The sequence below is a fragment of the Mauremys mutica genome, chromosome 2 (assembly GCF_020497125.1).
Source record: "Mauremys mutica isolate MM-2020 ecotype Southern chromosome 2, ASM2049712v1, whole genome shotgun sequence".
NCBI lineage: Eukaryota > Metazoa > Chordata > Testudines > Geoemydidae > Mauremys > Mauremys mutica.
In genome coordinates this window covers 211,135,003-211,161,931 of record NC_059073.1, presented here as the reverse complement: position 1 = coordinate 211,161,931, position 26,929 = coordinate 211,135,003, and the positions used below count along the sequence as shown (strand labels likewise).

Below are 26,929 nucleotides of genomic sequence, written 5' to 3'. Positions count from 1 at the left end.
TTTCCAATTGTACTTTGTTACTTCCAGTGTTATTGCATCTGGTAATGTCACATCCAGTCATGTCATCATGCTTATCTTAACTCTTGATCAATTTCTTATCTTCTGCATCATTCTCATTTTGACATTCATTAGGAGCAAGATACTGCTCATGCAGGCACAGAGACCTTGGGCTGTCTTACTGATAGATCTGTGGATAATGTCACTTCATGATGCTCTGTCTTCCTGGAATGGCAGAATAAACTTCAGTTTTACTTAGCCTTAGTTAAAATATGGTAAGAGATACATCTTATGTGCCTATTTGGATTTATAGTAGCAAGTTAGGCTCCTATTTTTGAAAATGTTGGGTTGTGACTATGTCCCTAAATCCTTATTTATCACCAATGGGAGAGATTTTCAAAAGCATCTTAAGAGACTTAAGAGCACAATTCCCACTGAAGTCAATGCCCCGTAATCACTTGAAGTGCTCTGATGGGGTGCTCCACTCACCGCCAGGATGGCGCCTCCTCCTGGTTATTCTGGGGAACAGCTCATGAGTTCATCATCTCTTCCCGCGGTTGTACGTTGCCTCAGTCTCTCTTTCTGGATCAGCAGCCCCCTCTCTCACTCCACAAGGTGCTGCTTCTTTGTAACTTGACCCTTCAGCCAGGTCACCAAATGTTTCCCCTTCTGGGGTTGGAAAGTCTCTTCCCACAAACAGGCTTAGGCAGCCTTCCCATTTACTGCTTTGTCATGCCACTCCCTCAGTGGCTGGCAGGGGAAACTGGGCCCGCCCTCTACTCTGGGTTCTGGCTCAGAGACCCTCAAGCCAGCAGTCAAGGCCCCCTTTCAACCTTACTGCCTTTCCCTGACCCCTCTGCTACCTTCCTGACTCTCCCCCGCCCCCCAGGTTTGTCAGCCCAAATGTACCTCCCTTCTCCCAGGGAGTGACTGCAGGCTTTCCCAGCAACCCCTTTTCTGCGGCCAATTTCCTGCCTTTATAGTCCCAGCCCAGCTCATTCCTCCTCAGCTGGGCTTCCTCATTCAATGAGGGGATTGCTTAGCCACTGGATTCCCCCCCTCAGCTATGACCTGTTGGGTTAATTAGCCCCCTTCTCAGTCTGCATTAACCCTTTCAGGGCAAGTGTGAGGTGAATACCCTTTGAAAAATCCTGCCCTTAAGCAACTAAACATGGATTTGGAAGCCTAACTTTAGGCTCATATTGCTGAAAATTTTGGGCAGAGTGAAAAACAGAATTCAGGAATTCTATTGGCTTCAAGTATAGGCCATCATATCTCTAAGAAATCCAGGGTGTACATTCCCAAAAGTAATTAAGAAAACCATAGTGACAATATGATACTGTCAAACACATTTCTTAACCCTGACATTCTTGGAGAAATCACAGTAAAGGTAATATACTGGTAATGTTAATTACATGGATTGCCTATTAAGCAGGGGCGGCTCTAGGATTTCCGCCGCCCCAAGCAGGTCGGCACGCCGCGGGGGGCGCTCTGGCGGTCGCTCTTCCCGCGGCTCCGGTGGACCTCCCGCAGACGTGCCTGTGGAGGGTCCGCTGGTCCCGCGGCTCCGGTGGACCTCCCGCAGGCATGCCTGCGGGAGGTCCACTGGAGCCGCCTGCCGCCCTCCCGCGGGACGCCGCCCCAAGAGCGCGCTTGGCGCGCTGGGGTCTGGGAGCCAGTCCTGCTATTAAGGAGTTATAAAAGGTAGGTACAAAATACTTAATGATGTGGTTTAAAAGTTCTTACTGGTGCTAGTGTTCTTACTGGTGTTAATTTGACATGGGTGCTTGACTAGTAAGTGGTAAGTTTTGCATAGTTTCTCAGGTTCTTCCAAATTAAGAGAATGCATAAAATAAATAAGATTTGCCAAATCCTCTAACAACCAATAATTGTTGGTTTCCAAAATACCCCCGTTTTCCACATCTTAAATCAGCCAGTTGTTTCTTCATGAGAAACGGTTTTCTTGTTACTCTTTTCCATTGTTATTGGAGGAGGCTTGGCCAAAGAAGAGTATGGTGGAAATACTTAGCTATGACCCTTTTAAAAATAGATGTGTGTATTTAGCTATATAATACTATGGCTCAGTTTCTGTGTGCTGTGTCTTTAAGGGCTCTGCTATCCACCAAGACTGCCAGATGTTCTTGTTCAATGCATTTATTACAGAGGAAAGAATGTGTGGTCTTCTGATATAGATTGCACTTTTTCCCCCCTTCTTTAATTTTGTTCTTCGCTTTATATAAAATAAAAGCCATTCAGATTGAAAGTATCCTCTGAGCACGGAAAGGCATAACCATTAGAAGTGAACAATACAAATGCATTTTCTTTCTTTATGAATTGTACATTTCCGTATGATGAAGTAGTTGTGCCTGTTTTGTCTATAGGGTCTGTATTTTATTCGTGGTGCATTAAACTGTTACAATGTATACAGGGGCTGGGCAATAACCATTTAATTATAAATGGCTTTAAAACTAAGTATACAACCCTTGCAAAACAAATGCATTAGAAGCGATTGACGTGCTCTGTCTGCTTCATGCTGCAAATGTATTCTAAACTATTTATGAGGCATTTAGACTTTGCTGTGCACTGGCCAAAACCTTCTTATAAATATAGTAACTCTTTATGACTCCTTCATAGACAACCCTTAAATTAAAGTGTTGCCAATCAATTTAGATAAATCCTGGTCTTGCTGCAAGTCCTATCCTGCACAATGCTATTGGGAGATGCCATGGCATTATTCTGTTCTCATGTCACCTTCCTGATGCCAGCGGCTCTCCTGACCCCTGCCATTTACAACTGCTTAACGTTGAGATTATTTCATAACTCAAGCACTGTATAAATATAAAACCTATCTGTAAGCATGAACAAATGCCCCATAGCTGATCTTGGCTTCTCTTGAGGGGAGAATACTGCATCAACTGATAAAATGAATCCCTTTGTTGCATTAGAGAGATATAACCCATGAAGTTCAGGGCAAAAGAGCCTTCTATCCAAATAAGTGAAGTTTAAATTGAAGCTATTGCTGTGCAGACATGCTCCTCTCTCTAGCAGCTTCCGTTTCCCAGGCAGTATTTAGCCAGACTCTGAATGTTTCCAGATGGTGCTCTGACATGGAGAAGAAAAACAAAATTCTAAAAAGTACAATATATGCTATTGATAGAATTCTATGAAGCGCTCATCATTTGTCTCAACTCTGACATCACTGGGAATAGAGTTAGGCCAATGCTGAGCATTTTGAAAATATGACCATGAAAACATAGATATCTTTGCTAGTCCAAGCCCAACCCCAGCAATGCTCCACTTCATCCTCCACTAACAATTGATTTGTGTGCCAGTCCACCACTACATAATAGAACAATTTTGTTTTAGATCAGGGCGGACTCTAAGCAAACCCTTTTAAAGGGGCACCAAGAGAGAAAAGTTAGAGGAAAGGATCTATAGCATCCCCTTGCCCCCAAACATTGCCATTCCTTCCATTCCACCATCAGGATCTAGAGAAGGCAGTTCTGGAGCACTAAAGACCCAGATCAAGCAGTTTTCCTGATTTACAGCACAGAAGAGAGAGCTGAATTACACCAAATATATCCGAGCAACAAGAAGAAACATCATTTATCCTCGGGTTGCACTTTACATCACCAGTTTAGTAACAGATGAAAACAATTTAAAAAAAAAAGGCAAGAAGTTAAACCATCCCATTCTTAGTTGCTGCATTTCATAATCTGTATGTTCATAAAGCATTAAGCCATTTTCACAGTAGCCCTAAACCAACTCCTGGTTACCAGTGTTCATATTACAGAGATGTGCCAACAACATCAGCATCTCTGAACAAAGGAGCATCTGGAATCCTGCACACACACACACATCAGGTTTTGACTACCCAGGAGCATTTGATTACCCATGAGCCATCTGCATGGCAGCCAATGGCTCTTATTGAATGAGTCTAGTTCAGGTTACATAGAAAACATTTTATCCACAGCATCACCACTAGATTACTAAGAGGAAAAGGGGAGACAGAGGGGGAGGGCAAATTCGGCTCTCTCATACACTGAAGTAACTCCATTAAAATAAATGGAATTGCTCTGGACTTAGGCCAGTGTAAGCAAGAACAGAATTTGGTCCAGAGAAGACATTAATTGGTTGCAAGTTAATGTAGATTCCTCCATCCCGTGTTTATTCCTGGAGAATAGACCTTACTTGCAATAGTTTCCAAATCCATCTCTCAGCCCTTTTTAAGACTTTCCTCTTTTATTTAGGGGCGGTGGTGGTTTGGTTTGGGTTTTTTCTTCATTTTTAACAATGTACCCATCACAACTACAATCACATTTTATGGACTTTATGAGATATGTGGTATATGAACATCAAAGTAGTAGCAGTAAAAGCTAGGTGGTGGTTAAACAATATAGGGCCCAATTCTCATCTCACATGAGTTTTGCGCTGGTCTAGTTCTAGGAGTTACTTCTCATTTACACCAGTTTGAGATCACAATCAGGCTCTTAGATGAAAGCCTGGCCCCAGTGAAATCAACGGCAAAACTCTCATTGACCTCAGCAGGATTAGGACTTCACTCTTTGTCTCTAGGCATCCTTGTGAAAGTGTTCACCTTCTTCACTCATGTCATTCACAGTTGATTCCAGATCTGGAAGTTTGTACCCTTCCCACAAGAACTAGCAAAATCAGGGCTGGTAAAACTTCAACCTACCACTCGAGAGAGTCTCTCTTTTTACTACTATTTTTTAAATTGTAGTAGAAGTCATTCTAAAAATCTCCCAAATTCTCAGAGCAATTTGTAGCAAGTCATTGTAACATGGCAGCAGAAAAAACTCTCTCACCATGTCAAATCCCAAGTCAGCAAAGCACTTAAGCTCAGTTAACTTGACATCAGTGGCACTATTCACATGCCCAAAGTTAAGCTAATGTTAAACCAATATGGTGAATCAGAGCCATAATCTACAGTATATATACTGTAGATATATATATATATATACACACACACACACACACATACATACACACACACAATGAAACACCAGAATTTTCTGCACTTTTGATAGTCCTGGGAAGCATTAGGAAGCTTATGGGGATCATTAAATGTGCATGTGCTATTTCAGGTTGAGTCACTACTTGCAATCGGAGTTCTGTAACTTTTTCTAAATAATCCTGTTTGTGAATTTGTTCCACATTTTAAAAACCTCTCTTTTTCCTGTTGTATCTTATTACAAAGAAAATATTTAATTAATGGAGAAATGAAAGGTGATATACACTCTGCTATACTATAAACATGTCTTCATAAACCTCACCTAGATCTTGATGGGAATCCCATATGGAAGTATACCTAGAAAAACTGTACCCAGAGCTGAACAAGCTACCGCTATGGATTTTTCTGTCCTTTGGGATTTTGAGGTATGTATAGTACATTCACTTCCAAAGTAGATAAGATGTGTTAATATGTATGGGAACAAAATTCATCCCTGATGTAACTCCACTGAAATTGCTAGGTTTACAGAGATTAATTTGGTACAAGATGTTGACTAAATCATTATTTTATGATTTACCCACACACACACACACACACACACACACTTTTCCCCAGACAAGGACATGAAATGACTCCCATTGACATCAATAGGTTTTGGATCAAGCCCCAGAACATTTTGGGCCAAAATCTATTGTGTGCGCGCATTTATTTGCATATGGATTTAGCAGATTTCCATACACAAATGTGTTTGAAATGCACATACCGCACATATATGCGCAATTGTTGGTTCTGCAGGAAAAAGCTGCTGCTTTTTTAATTAAAAAATGGGTTCACATGCACAATTACAGAGCATGTGACTGTTCAAGTTGTAGATTTAATTCTCATTTTACAATAAGATAAAACAAATAAATCCACTGAAGTCAACAGAATTACATCAGTCCTTCACTGGGAGAAGTGAAATCAGAATCAGACACCTAGTCTCTCCATACCTTAAAAATATATACATCCGTAGCCCTGGGAGACTGAAGTTCTATATATCTCAATCCTTGGTTTCTTCTATTAGAATTACAACAGACAGCCCTATTAGTTTGATTTGCAATAATAATTTTGTAGTGAGGATAACTATCCATTAATAAGTGGAGTGAAAGCAACTCATTTCACATATGCCACCGAATAAATCATCAGATAGTAGTGACTTTTAGCACTTCTGATGTAGATTCACACAAGTGACCTAGACTTACTGGCAAGGAAAGATTTTGGAAAAATAAAGACAGCTTAATAATTACATCTCTGCTGCACTGCGCTGCAAGTCAGTATAGACCAATTATCACATAATCACCATCATCATCTTACATATATATAGTAACTTTCATCCTGAAAAAAAATCATAACTTCTGTATTAACAAGAATCACTAGTGCATAGGTTGAGTATTGATTCAGAGGGAAGAGTTCTACTTAGTTACCAGCACCACTTCCTATAGCAGCTCAGGTTTTCCCATTGGGGCCAGAATGTCAAACTCATGTGTGCACTGGCGCTAAAATTGAGGTATGTCTAAGCAGAAAGCATCTTCACATAAATGGCAATAAATGGAGAAAGTTAGCCATGAAATGAGGGGCCAGAAGAAGGTTGGTGAGGTGCTTTTGCCACTTATCAGAAGTAAAGTGGCAAGCACTATAGGAGTTTGCTGAATAGACAAAGTGGAGCAAACTAGGAAATTAGCCATTATCCTAAATTTCCAAGTGTGTCTAGTGAAACAATGCCTCCGCTTTTTGGTGCCCAACTTGAGGCACCTTGAAATTTTTCAGAAATTCAGTTTTCAGAAATTGCTGAGCCCCCATTCTCTGAAAATCAGGCCCCTTGAAAGGAGTTTGAAGTTGGGCAGCCAAAAATTGAGGTGCTCAAAAAAAAAAATCAGTAGTTCCACTTGAAAATTTAGGCCAACATGCTTATGTGCCTTTAGGAAACCTTCAAGCTACTAAATCAGTCCTCAGAGAAAACTAGCAGGAGGGTGAATAGGTTCTTTCTGTATGATTCATAGACTCTAGGATTGGAAGGCACCTCGAGAGGTCATCGAGTCCAGTCCCCTGCCCTCATGGCAGGACCAAATACTGTCTAGACCATCCCTGACAGACATTTATCTAACCTACTCTTAAATAGCTCCAGAGATGGAGATTCCACAACCTCCCTAGGCAGTTTATTCCAATGTTTAACCACCCTGACAGTTAGGAACTTTTTCCTAATGTCCAACCTAAACCTCCCTTGCTGCAGTTTAAGCCCATTGCTTCTTGTTCTATCCTTAGAGGTTAAGATGAACAAGTTTTCTCTCTCCCCTCCTTATGACACCCTTTTAGATACCTGAAAACTGCTATCATGTCCCCTCTCAGTCTTCTTTTTTCCAAATTAACCCAATTCTTTCAGCCTTCCTTCATAGGTCATGTTTTCTAGACCTTTAATCATTCTTGTTGCTCTTCTCTGGACCCGCTCCAATTTCTCCACATCTTTCTTGAAATGCGGTGCCCAGAACTGGACACAATACTCCAGTAGAGGCCTAACCAGTGCAGAGTAGAGCGGAAGAATGACTTCTCGTGTCTTGCTCACAACACACCTGTTAATGAATCCCAGAATCATGTTTGCTTTTTTTGCAACCACATCACACTGTTGACTCATATTTAGCTTGTGGTCCACTATAACCCCTAGATCCCTTTCTGCTGTACTCCTTCCTAGACAGTCTCTTCCCATTCTGTATGTGTGAAACTGATTGTTCCTTCCTAAGTGGATCACTTTGCATTTGTCTTTATTAAACTTCATCCTTTTTACCTCAGACCATTTCTCCAATTTGTCCAGATCATTTTGAATTATGACCCTATCCTCCAAAGCAGTTGCAATCCCTCCCAGTTTGGTATCATCTGCAAACTTAATAAGCCAATATCTAAGTCATTGATTAAGATATTTAACAGAGCCGGTCCCAAAACAGACCCCTGCAGAACCCCACTTGTTATACCTTTCCAGCAGGATTGGGAATCATTAATAACTACTCTCTGAGTATGGTTATCCAGCCAGTTATGCACCCACCTTATAGTAGCCCCATCTAAGTTGTATATGCCTAGTTTATTGATAAGAATATCATGCGAGACCGTATCAAATGCCTTACTAAAGTCGAGGTATACCACATCCACCACTTCTCCCTTATCCACAAGGCTCGTTATCCTATCAAAGAAAGCTATCAGATTGGTTTGACATTATTTGTTCTTTACAAATCCATGCTGGCTATTCCCTATCACCTTACCACCTTCCAAGTGTTTGCAGATGATTTCCGTAATTACTTGTTCCATTATTTTCCCTGGCACAGAAATTAAACTAAGTGGTCTGTAGTTTCCTGGGTTGTTTTTATTTCTCTTTTTGTAGATGGGCACTATATTTGCCCTTTTCCAGTCTTCTGGAATCTCTCCTGTCTCCCATGATTTTCCAAAATATAATAGCTAGAGGCTCAGATACCTCCTCTATTAGTTCCTTGAGTATTCTAGGATGCATTTCATCAGGCCCTGGTGACTTGCAGGCATCTAACTTTTCTAAGAAATTTTTAACTTGTTCTTTTTTTATTTTATCGTCTAAACCTACCCCCTTCCCATTAGCATTCACTATGTTAGGCATTCCTCCAGACTTCTCAGTGAAGACCGAAACAAAGTCATCATTAAGCATCCCTGCCATTTCCAAGTTTCCTGTTACTGTTTCTCCCTCCTCACTGAGCAGTGGGCCTACCCTGTCCTTGGTCTTCCTCTTGCTTCTAATGTATTCATAAAAAGTCTTCTTGTTTCCCTTTATTCCTGTAGCTAGTTTGAGCTCATTTTGTGCCTTTGCCTTTCTAATCTTGCCTCTGCATTCCTGTGTTGTTTGCCTATATTCATCCTTTGTAATTTGTCCTAGTTTCCAATTTTTTATATGACTCCTTTTTATTTTTTGCCACATTTTCTCTTTCCTACCCAGCGGAATAGCTTACTTTTGGGCCCTTAATAGTGTCCCTTTGAAAAACTGCCAACTCTCCTCAGTTGTTTTTCCCCTCAGTCTTGATTCCCATGGGACCTTACCTATCAGCTCTCTGAGCTTACCAAAATCCGCCTTCCTGAAATCCATTGTCTCTATTTTGCTGTACTCCTTTCTACCCTTCCTTAGAATTGTGAACTCTATGATTTCATGATCACTTTCACTCAAGCTGCCTTCCACTTTCAAATTCTCAACAAGTTCCTCCCTATTTGTTAAAATCAAGTCTAGAGCAGCTTCCCCCCGTAGCTTTTTCAACCTTCTGAAATAAAAAGTTGTCTGCAATGCAGTCCAAGAACTTATTGGATAGTCTGTGCCCCGCGGTGTTATTTTCCCTCTCCTGAGATCAGACAATAGAAGATGGTATTTCTGGAAGTGTTTTTGAGATACTAGCCGATGCTGCTGAGAACTACTGTTGAAGGTGGTACTTCCAGAAAGATCATCATTATTCAAGTTTTCTAAAAACCACTAATGCTGAAAGTAGGTCAGGTAAATTAATCCAATTTGTTAGCAGGTCTTCAAATGTCTGTTTTGAGCAACCTGATACAGCTGTGATATTGTCCCACTCATTTTTAATTGAGGATCTTACTGGAGTTTTAGAGACTTACTCTCCCCACTCCCTAAGCCCACTTGCCAGCATTTAAAATTTACTGAAGCCCAGTGCTAATTATCAGTAATCTGAGTAGGTTTATGTAGAATGAGCAGTGCATCTTTAAAAATTAAAAAAGGAAGGTAGCAGCAATCTTTAGTCTGTCTTGTTAGGGGGAAAAACCCACCACAAGACAGAGGGTAATTTTTTGCTGACCTGCAGCTGGTATTTTTATTTGAATGCCTGTAGGTTCCGCACATAACAACTAAGGAAATTTGTTCTGAGATGGGGCCATATGTGACCATGCTAGGACAAAGAGCAGATCTACATTTAGCTTCCAAATTTTTGCCTTTTGCTTGGCACATGTCCACACTGTGCTGCTGTGACTAACATCCACAGAGACTCACCCTTTATTACAACAGTGTGCACCATACGTGTGGTGCAACGGGGAAAAAAACCTTGAGTACATTTAAAATTAAGAGAAAAAGCACCAACATCACCAGTCCCTGTAAAGTAGATTTCTAACAGAAAAATATTTTTCAACACAGTAACAAATAAGTGAATACTTTGGCAGCAAGTGCGTTACATAATGGATGACATCAGCAGAAAAGAATAGATCTAATTTAGACATACTACTACATGTATCACAGAAGGAAAATAAAAAAAAAATGCGATGTGATGTTCTGCACAATTTTTGACCAGGGACCAGAAAGCTAAAACTGTAGGAAGGTTATTTTCAGGCTTGAGTTTCACTCTGCACTAATGAACTCCAGAATGGTCCTCTCTATATTTTACAAGGCTTTTTACTTGACTCCTCCCCACCAGACACAATATAATCTGCTACAATTTCCAAGGGACTGTGTTGCTGCCATACCAGCTGCTGTGTTGCTACTCTGCTCTCAATAGCTCCTCAGTAATGGCAGAGACATGTGAAAGGTCATGCTGTACCTATGGCATTATACTCAGATTTGCAGTGTTCCCACCACCTGCTGGAAATCATGCAGAAATAACTGTGCACAGGGCCGGCTCCAGGCACCAGCTTAGCAAGCAGATGCTTGGGGCAGCCACTCTGGAGAGGGGCGGCACATCCAGGTATTCGGTGGCAATTTGGCGGAGGGTCCCTCGCTCCCGCTTGGAGCGAAGGACCTCCCACTGAATTGCCGCAGATCATGATCGCGGCCTTTTTTTTTTTTTTTTGGCTGCTTGGGGTGGCAAAACCCCTGGAGCTGACCCTGTGCAGCCAGTGTTGTGGCTTGGATTACTAGAAATCTCCCATTAATATACACATGCATAACTAACAACTTTTACTGAATGCATCCAACTGAGCTGGGGATTTTACAACGAACTGATTGAACTGGGTCTAGTGTACAGCCTAGGATATTGTTTTAGTTGTTCTGAAGTCCTGATCAGAAGCACAGATGGGAGCTTTCCAGAATGCTGTAGCCAGGCAGAGCTGGATTAATGCAGGGGCCTTAGGGGCTGCAGCCCAGGGCCTCAGACTAAGGGGGGGCCCCCACAGGCCGGATGCAGCTCGCTGCTTCTTTTTGTCCGGCCTGGCAAGTCTCTGTGACGCGGGCAGACACAGTTCCCCTAGCCTCATTGCCCCCTCACCCCACCCCGGGGCTGGAGCTGCAAGCACCAGCTCGCCAATGTGTCCCTGTGGCATGGGCTCTGCAGCTCCCATTGGCTGGGCACTGCAGCCAATGTGAGTTGTGGGGGGAGGAGGGGAGCCTGCAGCACCTGTGGGCATGGGCAGCATGTACCATGCAGAGCAGCCTCAGTAGTAGACAGGTTCGGACCTCAAAATTCACCCTCTGACTTGCTTCCACTCACCTAGACAGATTCTTCTGGTCAATAATGGGGCAGTGTGTGTGTGTAGAAGGGCTTATTGGAAGCCGATTGGAGACAGCCAGTTGGGGCTCAGCTTGGCCCTATATAAAGGCTGCCCAGGAAGGGAGAAGTCAGTCTGTCCCAGATCTTTGACAGGGGAAGGTCTGTCTCCAGAGCGGGCAGACTAGCACTGTGGACAGCGCAATGCTGGACAGGCTTGGGGAGCAGAAGGGAGCTCTAGCCTGCGGCCTGCCAGGCTGCAGGCCCTGAAGGGAAGGGCCTAGTGCAGGGGTCGGCAACCTGCGGCTCCCGGCTCGCCCGGGGAAGCACCCTGGCGGGCCGGCCCGGTTTGTTTATCCGCCGCGTCGGCAACTTCGGCCGATCGCGGCTCCCACTGGCCGCGGTTCGCGGTCCCAGGCCAATGCGGGAGGCAGGAAGCCACGGCCAGAACATCCCTCGGCTCGCGCCGCTTCCTGCCTCCCGCATTGGCCTGGGACCGTGAACCGCGGACAGTGGGAGCCGCGATCGGCCGAAGTTGCCGACGCGGCGGATAAACAAACCGGGCCGGCCCGCCAGGGTGCTTCCCCGGGCGAGCCGGGAGCCGCAGGTTGCCGACCCCTGGCCTAGTGGGTGCAAGGGGCCATAGGGGAAGCAGCCCAGGGAAGTGGACAGACAAAGGGAGAGAAGGAGGACAGTGAGGCTGCTGCCAGAGGGTCCCTAGGCTGGGACCCACAGTAGAAGGCAGGCCTGGGTCCCCCCTTTCAGTACACCCAGCCATCGACCATGAGGAGCGGCCATCATAGACTACATCAGATCCCTGACAGGAAGGATTAGACTTTGGGGGTGTGATTGGACATGGTGGCTGGGGTGTTGGAAGACTGCTGATCACCTTCCCCACCACCACCCCGGAAGGGGGTGTGGATGGACTGAGGGGAACTGCTGGAGGGCAGTGGTCCGGAAGAGGATTCCGCAAGCTGGGGAGCGACGTGGGCTCAGATGCCAACCAAGAGTGAGACACCACCAGGAGAGAGCGCTCCACTGGACTGAGCTAATTCCCGGAGACTTTCAGTAGGAGGCACTCCGGTGGCGAGTCCCAACCTTGTCACAGTGTGTATCAGGCATTTGATAAGGATAGCAGTGGAGTGGTGTTTCAGAAACTAGTTGCTAAAAAGCCAAGATTAACTCAAAAAATATAGAACTAAAATACTTCATCATTAAATTGACTATTTTAACTTGCAAAATTTACAAGAAAGGTTAAAACAATCCAATGGCCTTCATTCTTGTAAGAGAAATGCACATAGACAAGGAATCAAACTTATTGGTGGGATTTTTTTGTTTTGTTTTATTTTTTAGGGTTATATCAAATATTCTGCTCTTTTTTATGGCTACTACAACAACCAACCAACGCACAATTGGCTGGTTGAAATACAGGCTACCGATGGCATACTTCATGGTTGGAGTTAGTGTATTTGGCTACAGCCTGATGGTGGTTATAAGATCGTAAGTATAGTTTTTTGGCTTTAGTGTTTTCCCCTCTTCCTCCGAGATTCAAACTAATCTCTATTGAATTTCACCTTTCTCCTCCGCTTACTGTTAAAATAGCAGATTTAGGGACATGGCATGGCACTTTCAGTTCAGTTCCCCGGTGATTAGAATCCGTGTGACAATTTCAGAAGACTTTTAGGGCCTACTTTACCAAAGAACCTGCTCTTGCATTCTTTGTACCCCCAAAACCGCACACTGACACCAACAGGAGCTGTGTGGTCTTCACAATGAGTACACATTAGATCCAAACTCTAATGAGCAAAACAGGTGCATACCCAAACCAATCTGCATTGGGCAGAATAATAAAGTTTTGCACTAATCTATCACCTTCTAGTCAAGGATCTCAGAAAGATTTAATTTAGCCTCCCAAAACACTGGAGATAGACGTTATTAACCTCATTTCACAGATGGAGAATTACAGGCACAGAGTTAAGTGATTTGCCTGTGGTCACACAGAAAAGTTCTATTCCTGCTTTTGAACAGACTATTTGCTGACTCCACATCATGTGAGTTAACCACAAGACTACCCTTCTTCCCCATAGGAAAGTGTAAGCCAAATGGATTTTTATGTTTATTGAAACAGGCATGTTGCTATTCAGTGCACACAAAATCTTGAGTTCTTTGTTGGCATGAGGCACAGAAATGTATCCAGACACTCAGATGTGCTGTACATTTACAATATTACTCTACTCCAGCATTGTGTAACCATTGAAATCTCTCTGGAACATCATGTTGTAGCTGGTATATCTGACAGCACCAGAAATTTGTTTTTCTTAATCTAAATAGCATGGAAAATAGCACAGACAGTTTGATGATGAGGGTGATATTTATTTGTATTGTCACAGTGCCTAGACATGAACCAGAACCCTATTGTGCTAGACACTATACAAATAATTCCTCTCCTGGTCCATTTATGAATCCTCCTAAATTTCATTGAAGTTACTGTTATTAAAAATCCTCCAATATAGCTATCATCTTGTAATGAATAGTGGATCTGCATCATGATATATGGACTCAGCCCTCCTTAAACCAGAGGTGTTTATTTAAAGAAAACAGCTACAACCAGACACAAAGCAGATACTGCCACATAACTTGAGTCCCAGCTTTGTTTTCCTTATTTACCAGGAATCACAACTTGTCTGAATTTCTATATAGCACACAGGGGCATCTAGTGGCTGAATAATATACTGCAAGTAAACACATTGCCATTTATGTCCTCACACAGGATGGCCAGAAATGCCAACGAAAACACAGGAGATGGGGATGACAACAATTTCACTTTCAGCTGGAAAATGTTCACTAGCTGGGATTACCTCATTGGCAACCCAGAGACCGCAGACAACAAATTTGCATCTATTACAACCAGCTTCAAGGTAATATCCAAATGGCATACACTTTCTCTACAGGGGAGATGCTACCAGAATCCACCTTAGCAGAATTTCAAAGGGGAAAAATTAGACAATAACCTGGATATCTATATAACATCCCAAAGTGCCCCCTGGGACAAAATGATTAACCATGGTGATTCTAAATTCCTATGTTCTGAGAGAGATTAGCCCTAGCCATGATGCATTAATATGAACTTTCCTAAATCCAATGGGATTCAGATCCAAGGATCTGGTTTGGAGCCCAGCTCTAATACCAATATAGAGGTTGCGTTTGTTTTTATTTCTAATATAACTCTCACAATCTGCCAGTATACAAGCTGAACTTGAATGAAGGGGATTTGGCAAAAATTCTTTGTTTAGCTTAATACATGTTTATGGGAAAAGGAGACAGACAAGGAGTTTGTGTACATTTGCATTTGGGTCTTTGCTATCATGTTACGCAATACCAGCCAAATTCTGATTCAGTTATACTGGTGTGAATCACAATAACTCTACTGATGTTAATGGAGTCATTGTGAATTTATACTGGACTAGTTGAGAACAAAGGTTGGCCCATATTGTATTAATTCCGAAGAAAATTGTTATGGAGAAAGCAATTATTGAGAAGATCCACTGTAGAACTTTTTGAAAAATGCCAGTTATATGCAGGAAAAAAAAATAATATCCCATGAAAAGTTTTGGTTTTTCAATAAAAATCCAGAAGACAAAAATGGAAAAAAGTTGTCAATTTTTCAAAACCATTTTCTATTTTAACACATCAGGCATTGCTAACCATTTTTGGTTTTGAAAAGCAAACACTCAACACTTTTACTGAAAACCAAACCAAAAAGATTAATTTTTTAACTGTACATTGTTACCCCCCAAAAAATTCAGCTTTGGAGTTATGGAAAATTTTCATTAACATTTTGGTCAAAAAGCCATTTTTTTTCCATGTAACAAAGTTTCAATAAAAGTCAGCCAGCTAAGATGAACTCCGTGCATAGAAGAGCCCAATATAAAATGGATTGGGTAAAACATTTCTAGCATTCTTGAGAGGAGCAAAGAGCAATTTAGGTATCAGCACACCTGAAATGGTTTTACACACTGAGAAAACCAACTGCATAGATCATTGTGGAAGGAGAAGTCAGTAATTAAAGGTGATGTTCAATTTCCTAAAATACAAATTCTTGAGCTGAATCCTACATCAAAGTCCTTGAATTTCTTGAACTTAATCCTCTGCATTACTCACACTCAAAGTAAGACCTTTGAGAAGGAGGGAGGTGACATGTGCATCAAGCATAGATAAAAATGGAAGGATCTTTGCTACAACAGAAAAGCCAGTTTTAAAGGTGTATTAGATTTAGGGCTTATAATGTCTAACAGTAGACAAACAGCATCTGGAGTGCTTGCATTAGTCATTTTAGTCTTCTTTATTTTAATATTTGCTGTTGAAAAGTTCATCCTTGAAGCTGGTAAAACTTTTGGGTACTCTCCAGAGAAAATTACTGGCTCAGGCTGCCAAGTAGTGAGCAGGTTTGTTCTTAATTTCTTTTGGCTCAATCCTGAAAAGCCTGGACCATTTCCTTTATTGTACAGGTAAGCAGGTAGGTAGGGAAGATTTAGGATCCTAACAATTCAGAAAAATGCAACATCAAGTCAGGGTAAGTGGCTTTTAAAAAAAGATCCAGTGTGGGGAAAATTCCTTGTAATGCTTTGAAAGAATGGCTTTACTCAGCTATAATCTAAGCAAACATCTTGGACAGTAATCTCCCTGGTTTTGAAAACACAAATTCCACAAGTGGTGTGATAAGGCAAGGGGAGGGTGCTAAGAAGGCAAATGTGGTACAAACTCAAACTCAGATTGTGGAGGACAAACTGAACTAATGTGACAAAGAATCTGAAGGAAAGATATTTTTCAGTTGCTTAGATACCAATGCTAGGAGTCTGGGCGACAAGCAAGAGGAATTGGAATTCTCATTGATGAGAAGAAATTTGATATAATTGGAATGTTAAAATCACTGGTTACAATCTGTTTAGGAAGGTCAGAGTGGGTAAAATTGGGCGGCACTTTACATTAATGACACCTTTTTAGTTGATAACTCAGAAGGGCAGGATCTTGAATGCATTTGGATTAATATGCTAACTAACAAAGGACAGGAGGGGGTACTGGTGGGGATCTGTTACGGACCACCAAATCAAACTAGAGAACAGGATGAGTTACCCCTGAACACCCAGCTATAATGTGTGAAAAGAAAAATTGTGTTATGGGAGACGTAAGGTGAAGGTTCCATGTGACCAGTAGTATAACATTAGAGTTTCTAAAAAATATATTTATAGAAAATTTTCCAATGCAAGTAGTATTGTACCCAACGAGAAGAAACTTAATTATGGACCTCACTATGACACAAAAAGACAATTTCATTCCTGGACTGGAAGTTGGTGGTTGCCTAGAGACTACTAATCATGATCTGATTACATTCAATCCAGGCAACCCAACCAGAAATATATGCTTCAAAAAATCCAAATTTTTCCCAAAGCTGAGGAAAATTGAGTGAAATTGAGAGGAAATCTTTAAACATAAAAATATGAATGAAAATTAGGCATTCTTTAAAAAGAGAGTTTATTAGATGTCCAAAAAGCCATGATTTCACAGTCATAGCTCTCAAAAATAAGATAGAGAAGTGGCTGGATTACAGGTTATGAGTACCCTTATGGGGAGAAAAGGGTACTAAACTGTTCTTTAACCTAGTAGAGAAAGGCATAATGAGAAGCAATGGCTGGAAGATGAAGGCATAATATTTAACAGTAAAGGTATTAACTACTGGAATATTGTAACAAACTTCCCAGGGAAGTGAATCTCATGATGTCTTCAAATGAAGATGGGATGCCTTTCTGGGAGATGTGCTTTAGTCAAACACAAGGCCTCATCCTCAATAACAGCATGGGGTAACTGGATGAAATTCTATAACCTGTTATAGACAGGAAGTCAAAGTAGATGATCTAATGGTCCCTTCTGGTTTTAAACTCAATGAATCTATGTATCTGCCACAATTCTTTAAATGTATCTACTTATAAAGGAGTCTATTGTGGATGAGCAAGAAAGTAACAAGGATGAGAACATCCATCTGAGAAGATTCCTTCGGGTTCTGGCGAACGTGCTTATCATATGTTGCTTGTGTGGAAGTGGCTACCTCATTTATTTTGTGGTTAAACGGTCCCAGACTTTTTCAAAAATGCCAAACATTGGCTGGTATGAAAGAAATGAGGTAAGAAGAGTTTGTTTCTGATTTTCTGTAATATTGACTTTCCTTGGAAAGAAGTGTAATTGTTAGCATGAAGATAGCTGCTAAAACAAAAGATTGTGGGTTCAAGTTGCACATCAGGATTAAGGTTAAAATGTTCAAAAGCACCAAAGTGTACATCTAATACGGGGTGGGGGGAGTAAGTCTCAGAGTTTGGATCTTGGGCTTGTGGTACAGGGCAAAAAAAAAGCTATGTAGACATTTCTGCTTGGCATGGAGCCCAGGTACTGAGACCTACACACCTTGCTGGATTTCAGAGCTCAGATTCCAGCTCAAGCAGGAATGTCTACACTGTTATGTTTTAGCTCCACAGCCTGAGCCATACAGGCCTGAGTCAGTTGATCCAGGCGCTGAGACTTTCTGCCACAAGGTTGTTTCTCCCCTCAGCCCCAGTGTAGACATAACTGAAGTGACTTAAGTAACTAAGTCCCATTCATTTTCAATGGGGCTTACGTGACTTAGGTGCTTTGGAAAATTTTACCCCACGTCTCACACCAGGAATTGAGATGCAGTATTGTACTAGAAGGGTCCCTTGACTGTTAGAGGTGCCCTCCCTTCAGATAAAAAGTTAAATGGAGATCCCTTCTGTCCATTGCTGATAGATCTGGTTGAAAAATAGAATCTCCGCCTCATGGGAAATGGGGAGATTTTGATATTTGGTTTTGTTACATTTTAAGGCAAAAAGTTGAAATCTTGGAATTTTTCACAGAATGAAGTATTCCTGAATGTGTTGTAACCTTATCAAAATGTTTCATTTCAACTTCATTTCAGCTTTTGTTATAATATATAAAAGTTGAAATGATGAAGTCCAAACTAAATATTTAGATCATCTCCTGTGAGAATTTTGACAAAATTGACACATTCCTGCAAAACATTTCAATTTAGTCGAATCAGCATTTTCCAATAGAAATGTTCCCTCAGAAAAATTTCAACCAGCTGTAGCCTCTGAGGCTTTTCTGCTGATATTTTAAGATCTCATGGAATTTTCCCCAAAAGAAAAAAAGAGACATTCCTGATGCCCAACTTCTGGCCAGTGTTTCCTCTCTCAGTAAGGTAGGTACTAGAAAAACCTGTATATTCTGTCAGGGACTACACAAATGCAACTCTTCTTAAACTCAGCGTTGTACATGTATGTGACCAAGGGCACAATTTGTGCATCACTGCTGTTTTCATAAGAAAACTGAGTTCCAGATATATTTCCATCCTAGTCAGCAACATTCTTAAAATTGTGAAGGCGACACTCATTTTAAAAAAAAAAAGATTTTATGCACAAGCTGATAGCTTAATTTCTATGATATTCTTGCTACATTAAAATAGGACCATTGGACCTCATTCTGAAAGGCCTCAGCTCTCCTTAAAGTAAAAAGGGAGTTGTGGTTAAGTAAGCTCCTCACAGGACTGGGGTCACAGGAGCATCTTCTGTTGACCTCATCCAACATAACAACATAAGTGTCCTGGCAAAATACACAAGTCATCCCAGCTTATTCAGATTCTGGGACTGTAGGAGGTAAAGAAATTAGATATGCCAGGAATTGAAGTCATTTCAGCTCAAAACACCTTCACAAGGCCATCAAAAGCTCCAATCACTTGCTGACTAACTGCCTGCAGTCACTGAATTGTGCAGATGTGTCACTGTTTAAGCCTTATTACTGTAATTGGACTTTGTTAATAAGGAGCAGGGACTAATTTGGTGACATGCTACCATATAGCATAACTGTTTCAGCACTATATATATGTTAATACATTTTCTGACCTGCATTAATGGAAAATTGCAGACTCTGAAAAGAGATGTCAGCTTCCTCTTCATAGGAAGTGAAGTGGCCTTGATATATGAAATACTATAAGACCTATTTTGATAAGTGCTGAAAATAACATTGTTGTTGTTATTAACAGTAATATCCTCATTTGGCAGGTTGAAATTGTTATGTCCTTGCTAGGAATGTTTTGTCCTCCACTGTTTGAAACCATTGCTGCCTTAGAGGAGTATCATCCTCGCATTGGATTGAAATGGCAGCTGGGACGTATCTTTGCTCTGTTTCTCGGGAACCTCTATACCTTTTTATTGGCCCTAATGGACGATGTCAATGAAAAGGTAAGCAGCACTACAATGAAAGAGAAAACAAGACTCATATGTTCTAGAATTCTTATAGCTAACATGAACAAAAGGCTCCCTTGCAATAGGATATTACTGATTTTTCCCTCATTCATATGTATATAAAAAGGTATATATGTAAACAGAGGGATTGTCTTCTGTAATTGCTGAAGATTAGAACAATTTGAATATTTTTATCTGACACTGTTGGCAGTTTCTACTAATGCGCCACCTCAGTTATAATTTTTATATCTATCTTTAAAGTTTTCCTATTAGAGTGTTGCTGGCTGATAAAGAGCATAGAAGGGGATAAGTGTCTAAAAATGATCCACTGAAAAGCATTTTAAATTGAGAACAATAAAGTGAATCTGGAAAGTTTATTCTGCCCTGAAAATGATAAAGTGAGCAATCATAAATGTGAAAAATCAGACTCCCTCTGAATCCTTGTGAAAAACATCCACAACAGTGCAATTTTTCTGTTAACAGTGGCCAGATTCTGATGCCTTTACTCACCTTGCATACAATCTTACCACAGAAGAAATCCTGTTCACAACCAGAGAGCCGCCTATGGAGTAAGGTGCTAATTAGCATGAGCAAGGGGATCAGAATCAGGCCTAATATGAGCACTGCCAGCAGCAGGGTCTGCAAAGGCAACTTTTTATTCATTCAAACCTTATTTCTAGCTTTCTCCATTCACACATAACCTGTTTTAAAAAGTGCTTTCAGGGAACGCAAATATCCACCCTTCCACAGCAAAACACAAGGCCTAGGCACCTATTAAGCCCTAGTAACTTTTTAATTGTAATGAACAAGATTAGTTATATCCTGAGCTGCAGTGGTTCTATATGGCAGGGGAGACTGGAACCATCTCTATCAATCATCAACCTGCTATCCATCCTGATAAAAAGGGAAATAGAATGTGTTCCCTAGGACTCATCTAGTACTCCCGTTTCAAATGCACTACAAAATTGTGTGTGCAGTAGCAGGGTCCACACAGCCAATTAGTGCATGGCAGGCTAGCGTGGTGTAAATTCACAGCTTGGCTTGCTGCACACTAGGTTTCTACATAGATAAGCCCAGATGCTATTATTCTTTGCTTTTTGTGAGCTACTGCTAGTGTTGGAATCCAGAGGCTACATTTGTTGTAGGTCACTATTTATATTAAAGATGGCACCTACATATCATGGTGGTAGCCACGGTAGATAGATTAAAGACTGTACAGCTTGGGCCTATCTGGATTTGGGCTGGAGCCTGAATTTGCCCTACATGTAGGTGTACTCTGACCTGGTGTATTGGTTTAGGCCCAACACTAGAGGTTTTCAGCTGCATGTGTCTCTTCTGTTTTAGCTGACTGAAGAAGTAGTGATAAAGAACATCACACACTGGACCCTGCATAGCTACTATAACTCATCTGCAACAAATGACAGTGCGGTTACTCCACCTCCTATTGATCCTGCAGATGTGCCTAGAGGTCCTTGCTGGGAGACAACTGTGGGCATTGTAAGCAGTTTTGGGGATTTTGGCTATGATAATATGTAGAAGTTTCTTAGTGGAGTCTTTTTTCGTTGTTTTTAATTTTACCAAAGTCTTTGAAGTTTTCTGCCCAAATGACCAATATGGCAGGCCTGCACAACTCGTAAAGTGGTGAGGGCCACATTACTCCAAAGAAAACAGCTGAGGGCCGAACCCCTCCTCCCCGGCCCTGCCGAACCCTCCCCCCAGCACCACCCAGCCCCCTGAAACAAACCCCACCCCCCAAGCGCCGCCCACCCCACGGAAACAAACCCTCCTTCCCCAGCACTGTCCCGCCGAAACAGCGGTATTGAACCTTGGTAATATGTTATAGCGGGCCCCTAAGGTAGTATAATTAAGGTAAAAGAAAAATGTCTTTTTGCTGGAAGTAGAATAAGATCTTCCCCCCACTTTGTAATCAGTTGCCCTATTGAATGAATGAGGTGTGACTGAGGAAGGCATGGAAGGCAGCACCTCCAGACAGCTGCAACCCTTGGAGAGGGGATGGGAGCCAGACCAGATCAGTAGAACAGGTCAGCCACCGACTCGTAGCTCGCCACCTCAGCCCCCCACCCCCCGCTCGCCTCCTCAGCCACCCATCTCGCCCCCGGCTCGCCTGCCCCCCTGCTTGCCTTCTCAGCCCCCCCTCCCCGGCTCACCTACTCATCCCCCACCACTGCCCACCCACTCGCCTCCTGAGCCCCCCACCCTTCCCCGGCTAGTGATGAGCTGCCAAAATCTTAACAACCAGTTCCCTCCTCACCCCACAAAGGGGTTGTGGCCTGCCTCTGCCCCCCTGGGACTCCTGCCCCATCCAACCCTCCGCGTTCCTTGACACAAACCCTGGGACCCCTGCCCCATCCACCCCCCTTCCCTGTCTCCTGACTGCCCCCCGCTGCCCCATCCAACTCCTCTTCTCATTCCTTATGGCCCCCTGCCCCATCCAACTGCCCCTGGAACCCCTGCCCCTGACTGCCCCCCGCCACCCCATCCACCCTCCCCCTCCTTCCTGATGGCCCCCCGGGGACCCCTGCCCCCATTCAACCCTCCTGTTCCCCGCCCTCTGACCGCCCCAACCCCTATCAAGCCCCCAACTCCCCCACTCTATCCAACCCCCCCGCTCCCTGCCCCCTTACCGCACTGCCTGGAGGTGGCTGGCGGCACTACAGCCACACCGCCCGGCGGGAGCTGGGCCACGCTGTTGCCGCGCAGCGCCTGGAGCACCGGGTCAGGCCGAGCTCGCAGCCCCCTGCTTCCCGCGAATCAGCTGTTCACGCAGGAAGCCTGGGAGGGCTGAGAAGCAAGCGGCGGCTTCGCACTCAGGCCCAGGGAGACTGAGGCGGAGGTGATCTGGGGTGGGGAGTGGTTCCCCTGCGCACCCCCAGGTTACCTGCTGCGGTGCAGGCGGAGCGGCAGTGAGTTGGGGGTCGGCCGGCGGCTCACCTGCCCCCTCGCCACTGCCCGCCCGCTTCCTCAGCCCCCCTCCCCTGCCGCCAGCTCACCTGCCGTCCCTGCCACTGCCCGCTCGCTTCCTCAGCCCCCCTCCCCTGCCGCCGGCTCACCTGCCCCCCCTGCCACTGCCCGCCCCCTCAGCCCCCCTCCCCTGCCGCCGGCTCACCTGCCCCCCCACTGCCCACCCACTCGCCTCCTCAGCCCGCCTCCCTCCCCTGCCGCCACACAGTGAGCCCACGTGGACCGCGCGTTGTGCAGGCCTGCAATATGGGGTGCTTTTAAAAACTTCCATGCAGTAGCAGCAGCACTGATGTACAGCACAGGGGCCTGGAAAGAGCCAAATACCTCCTCAGAGCTTATGGAAGCACTCAAGCTACCACTGACAGAAGAAATTACAGGCATTCCTCCCCTCACAAATGAAGCTCTATGAAAGGAGATTGATCTTGTGGGCAGAGCACGGGCTGTCATGAGACCCAGGCTCTATTCCTGGCTCAGTTCCCAACTCAATGTTTTGCTCTCAACATTTGGGGCAAAATTTTCAGGAGTGGCCACCAAGTATCCAACCTGAGATACTTTCAAGAAGGCTGGTTTTCAGAAACACAGAGCAGCCAAAACTGGAAGCTATTGCAATTGGTGATACAGACTGTATTATCAGTTTGGTCGTACATTAAAGAGTAGCTTCTAATTTAATATTATTCACTATCTTTCACCTTTCACCCAGTATCTAATATAAAGAGTAGCTATAGTGCAATATGGGGGAGGCTCTGAAATCAACCAACAAATTGTAAAGAAGTTTTAGCACAATTTGTTTTGGGAAATGAAATTCATAACAGAACAGTTTATGGGGTAAGCCTCATTAAATTCAGAGCTTTCTGTGAGCACGTTTGCAGAAAGCTATGTGGTAAATCAGAAATAACCACCTCAGCATGCGTATGTTTTAGATTAGCACTGGACCTGCTCCTATTTCCTGGGATCACAATGTATAAGGGAGACAAGGTGGGTGAGGCAAAATGTTTTATTGAACCAACTTCTATTGGCTTAAAACCACCATCACTGAAACAAGGACAGTACACCAGAGAAGTAGATCACATCATGGAACAGACCACTCTAATTCCCCACAGAACCTGCTTCAATACAGCAAAAAAGCCACTGACCACACATCCCTAGTTGTCAACCACCACCCCAAACTGGAGCCCATACAAGGTATCAAACAATTACAACCCATACTTGATGGGGACCACATCCTGAAAGAAATCTTTCCTGAACTCCCTCTCCTGGTCTTCAAAACAACCCCCCCAACCTCATCATCTGAAGCAAGCTCTCCACAGACCAGGCCCCACCAACTCAAAGTGCCACTAGCCCCTGCCATAGCACCACATGCAAAACCTGCCGACATATTTCCATTGCTATGATGATCAATACCCACTCCCCACAACACACCTTTCAAGATTCCTGGGTCCTACACAAGCCTATCATAATATACAGTGTACCTCATCCAGTGCATCAAATGCCCCAACAACTATGCAGGGGAAATGAGACAATCACTATGCTCTCAAATGAACTCACACAGATAAATAATGCAAGACAAAACCAGTATATCACCTGTGGGTGAACACTTCTCACAAAACAATCACTCTATATTGGACCTCTCAGTCCTCATCCTCGAAGGAAACCTGCACAACACCTTAAAAAAAAAAATGAGCTAGGGAGCCCAAATTCATAAAAAAAAACCTCTATTGAGTCCATGATTTTTTTGTGTCTAGCAGAGACCCTGATTTTATGTCTCATTACAACAAATCTGTAATCCACTAACTCTCCTTTGTGCTATGACTGCAGAGGTGTTACCTGCCCACTTCATTTTGAGTGGTTTCTTGCAGTGTGTGTTAACTCCTTATGCTTAACAATCAGTACCACCTTGTATTTAGCTCTGACAATCTGATTAGCTTTCCCAGACTTCTAAAAGAGGCTCTGGGGAGCTCGAAAGTTTGTATCCTTCACCAACAGAAGTTGTCCCACTAAAAAGATAATACAGCTCTACCTTGATATAACACTGTCCTCGGGACCCTAAAAAAAAAAATCTTACCGCATTATAGGTGAAACCGCATTATATCAAACTTGCTTTGATCCACCAGAGTGCGCAGCCCCGCCCCCCGGAGCGCTGCTTTACCGCATTATATCTGAATTTGTGTTATATCAGGTCGAGATGTACCTCACCCAACTTCTCTCTCTCATATCCTGGGCCAAACACAGTTACAACAACACTGCAAACTATACATACGGGAGCCACAGAATTTAGATGATCTGGTGGTCCCTTCTGGCCTTAGTATGAGCTCCTGTATATCACATCCCACCAACGGCGCCCAGCATCTGCACTCTAAAGCCAAACAACCATAATGAGAACAGAACAACTGAAATTAGACCTAAATAATCAAAATTAGACCAAGAAGGCCAGCCAGCAATTGATAGTTGGTGGCTGTAATGCAGCCTGTGCTTCTTGAAACACACAGATGGCAAGTATTACCAAAAGTCAGAAGACAAGGAAAAGACCCAACTTCTATTCTGTTTAAAGGTCACTCATGGAGAGAAACAGATGAAGGGAGGATACAGTCTTATCATGCACCACTTAAATTACAGTAGCTAATTTCTCTTTCCTTGTGTTCAATTGCAGGAATTTGTAAGACTCACTGTGTCTGATATTCTGGTGACCTATGTAACCATCCTGGTGGGAGATTTTATTCGTGCTTGCTTTGTCAGATTTGTGAACTACTGCTGGTGCTGGGACCTTGAGGCTGGATTTGTAAGTCAATGCCTTAAAGCTGAAAGGATATAAGCAATTTTTAGCCATTTATTTACATTTTATATTCGTTTTTTTAAAATGCATCAAGCCTTATTACAATCTAATTTGATATTTTAATTCATGAAGTGTGTCCATGCAACATTTCTCTGCAGGTCAATAAAGCTCACCTTAAAAAACAAAAACAAACAAAACCATCCTGCTCTAGTCCTACTAAGATAAGGACTGACTGAACCCTGCAAGATTCAGTCCATTTTGGTGTTCGTGAACTAAACCATGCAATTGAATTCACAAGGAATCAATTGTGTGCTCACTTGCTGATTTAAATTTAAATTAATTGGAGATATACCAATCTCCTAGAACTGGAAGGGACCTTGAAAGGTCATTAAGTCCAGCCCCCTGCCTTCACTAGCAGGACCAATTTTTGCCCCAGATCCCTAAGTGGCCCCCTCAAGGATTGAACTTACAATGCTGGGTTTAGCAGGCCAATGCTCAAACCACTTGAGCTATCCCTCCCTCCCCACCATTGAAATTCACTTAGCTGAACCTTCAAGTCCTCCCCATTTAGGTCCCCTTCTCAAGCCCCAGGACCTCCCTATTGATGGCGCCCACTATAGATGAGGCAGGATATCTTAGTAACAGTATGAATCCTATGCAATATTTGCCCTTGAATATAGTGTTCCTTCTGCTTTATGTACACATGCAGTTTTTTCCAGGCTGAATAAACAGTAGGTGCAAGAATTCACCTCAGGCAACATGGAGGAGAATAATGCACACCACTTATATCCAGCCTTACTTAGACCCTTGGAAACTACATCAGCCACTCCAGTAGCTAACCCAGAGACCAGTTTAAAAACCTATGTGTCATGGCATGGATTTACCTAAACTATAGAAGCAAAAAAACAACCAACCACTAACAAAGGAACTCTGAGGTTAAGAAAACATACAATCCAGAATCACTTTGAGCTGAGAGGAAGTCTCCCCACTTACAGCTAGACACAAAAAGAAAGGAACTGAAGCAGTTAGGGCTGCATGTCCTTTTATAAGCCCAGTTTATACATTTTTTGGTGCTACAAGAGAATGCTCATTTGGCCTGTCAGAGGCTGGCTAGATGGACTCAACCTTGACCATGGTCTAGCAACTTAGGGGTAACTAGTGATCCCAGCTGGGTGTGATGAAGCTTAATCAGAATGACTGTCCCCAGCTGCAGAAGACAATTTAAACAGAGCTGAACTCAGGTCAGAGGGATGAGACTCATGAGAGAGGAATAAAGAGGGTTCCTTTCCTGGGAAAGCCCTGGGGGAAGTCAGGCTAGAAGAGACCCACAGGGATCAGGTTAGGGTCCTGTGATCCCTGGAGAAGAGAGGCAATGTGGGGAATCCTGCTGGGGAAGGAGCAGCCTACAAGAAACTGTGTAGGGCCCAGGAGTAGATGCAAA

The 26,929-nt window shown here is 43.2% G+C and overlaps 1 protein-coding gene across 1 annotated transcript in view; it reads left to right on the top strand.

The window, feature by feature from the left end:
* Nucleotides 1-26,929, top strand: part of LOC123364480 (transmembrane channel-like protein 2) — a 54,552-nt gene that overhangs the window by 10,970 nt on the left and 16,653 nt on the right. Inside the window, 8 exon segments of the mRNA XM_045006660.1 lie at nt 5,296-5,394; nt 12,781-12,825; nt 12,827-12,927; nt 14,198-14,345; nt 17,417-17,605; nt 19,554-19,733; nt 21,081-21,233; nt 25,366-25,494. Of these exon segments, the coding sequence (XP_044862595.1) occupies nt 5,296-5,394; nt 12,781-12,825; nt 12,827-12,927; nt 14,198-14,345; nt 17,417-17,605; nt 19,554-19,733; nt 21,081-21,233; nt 25,366-25,494 (1,044 nt within the window).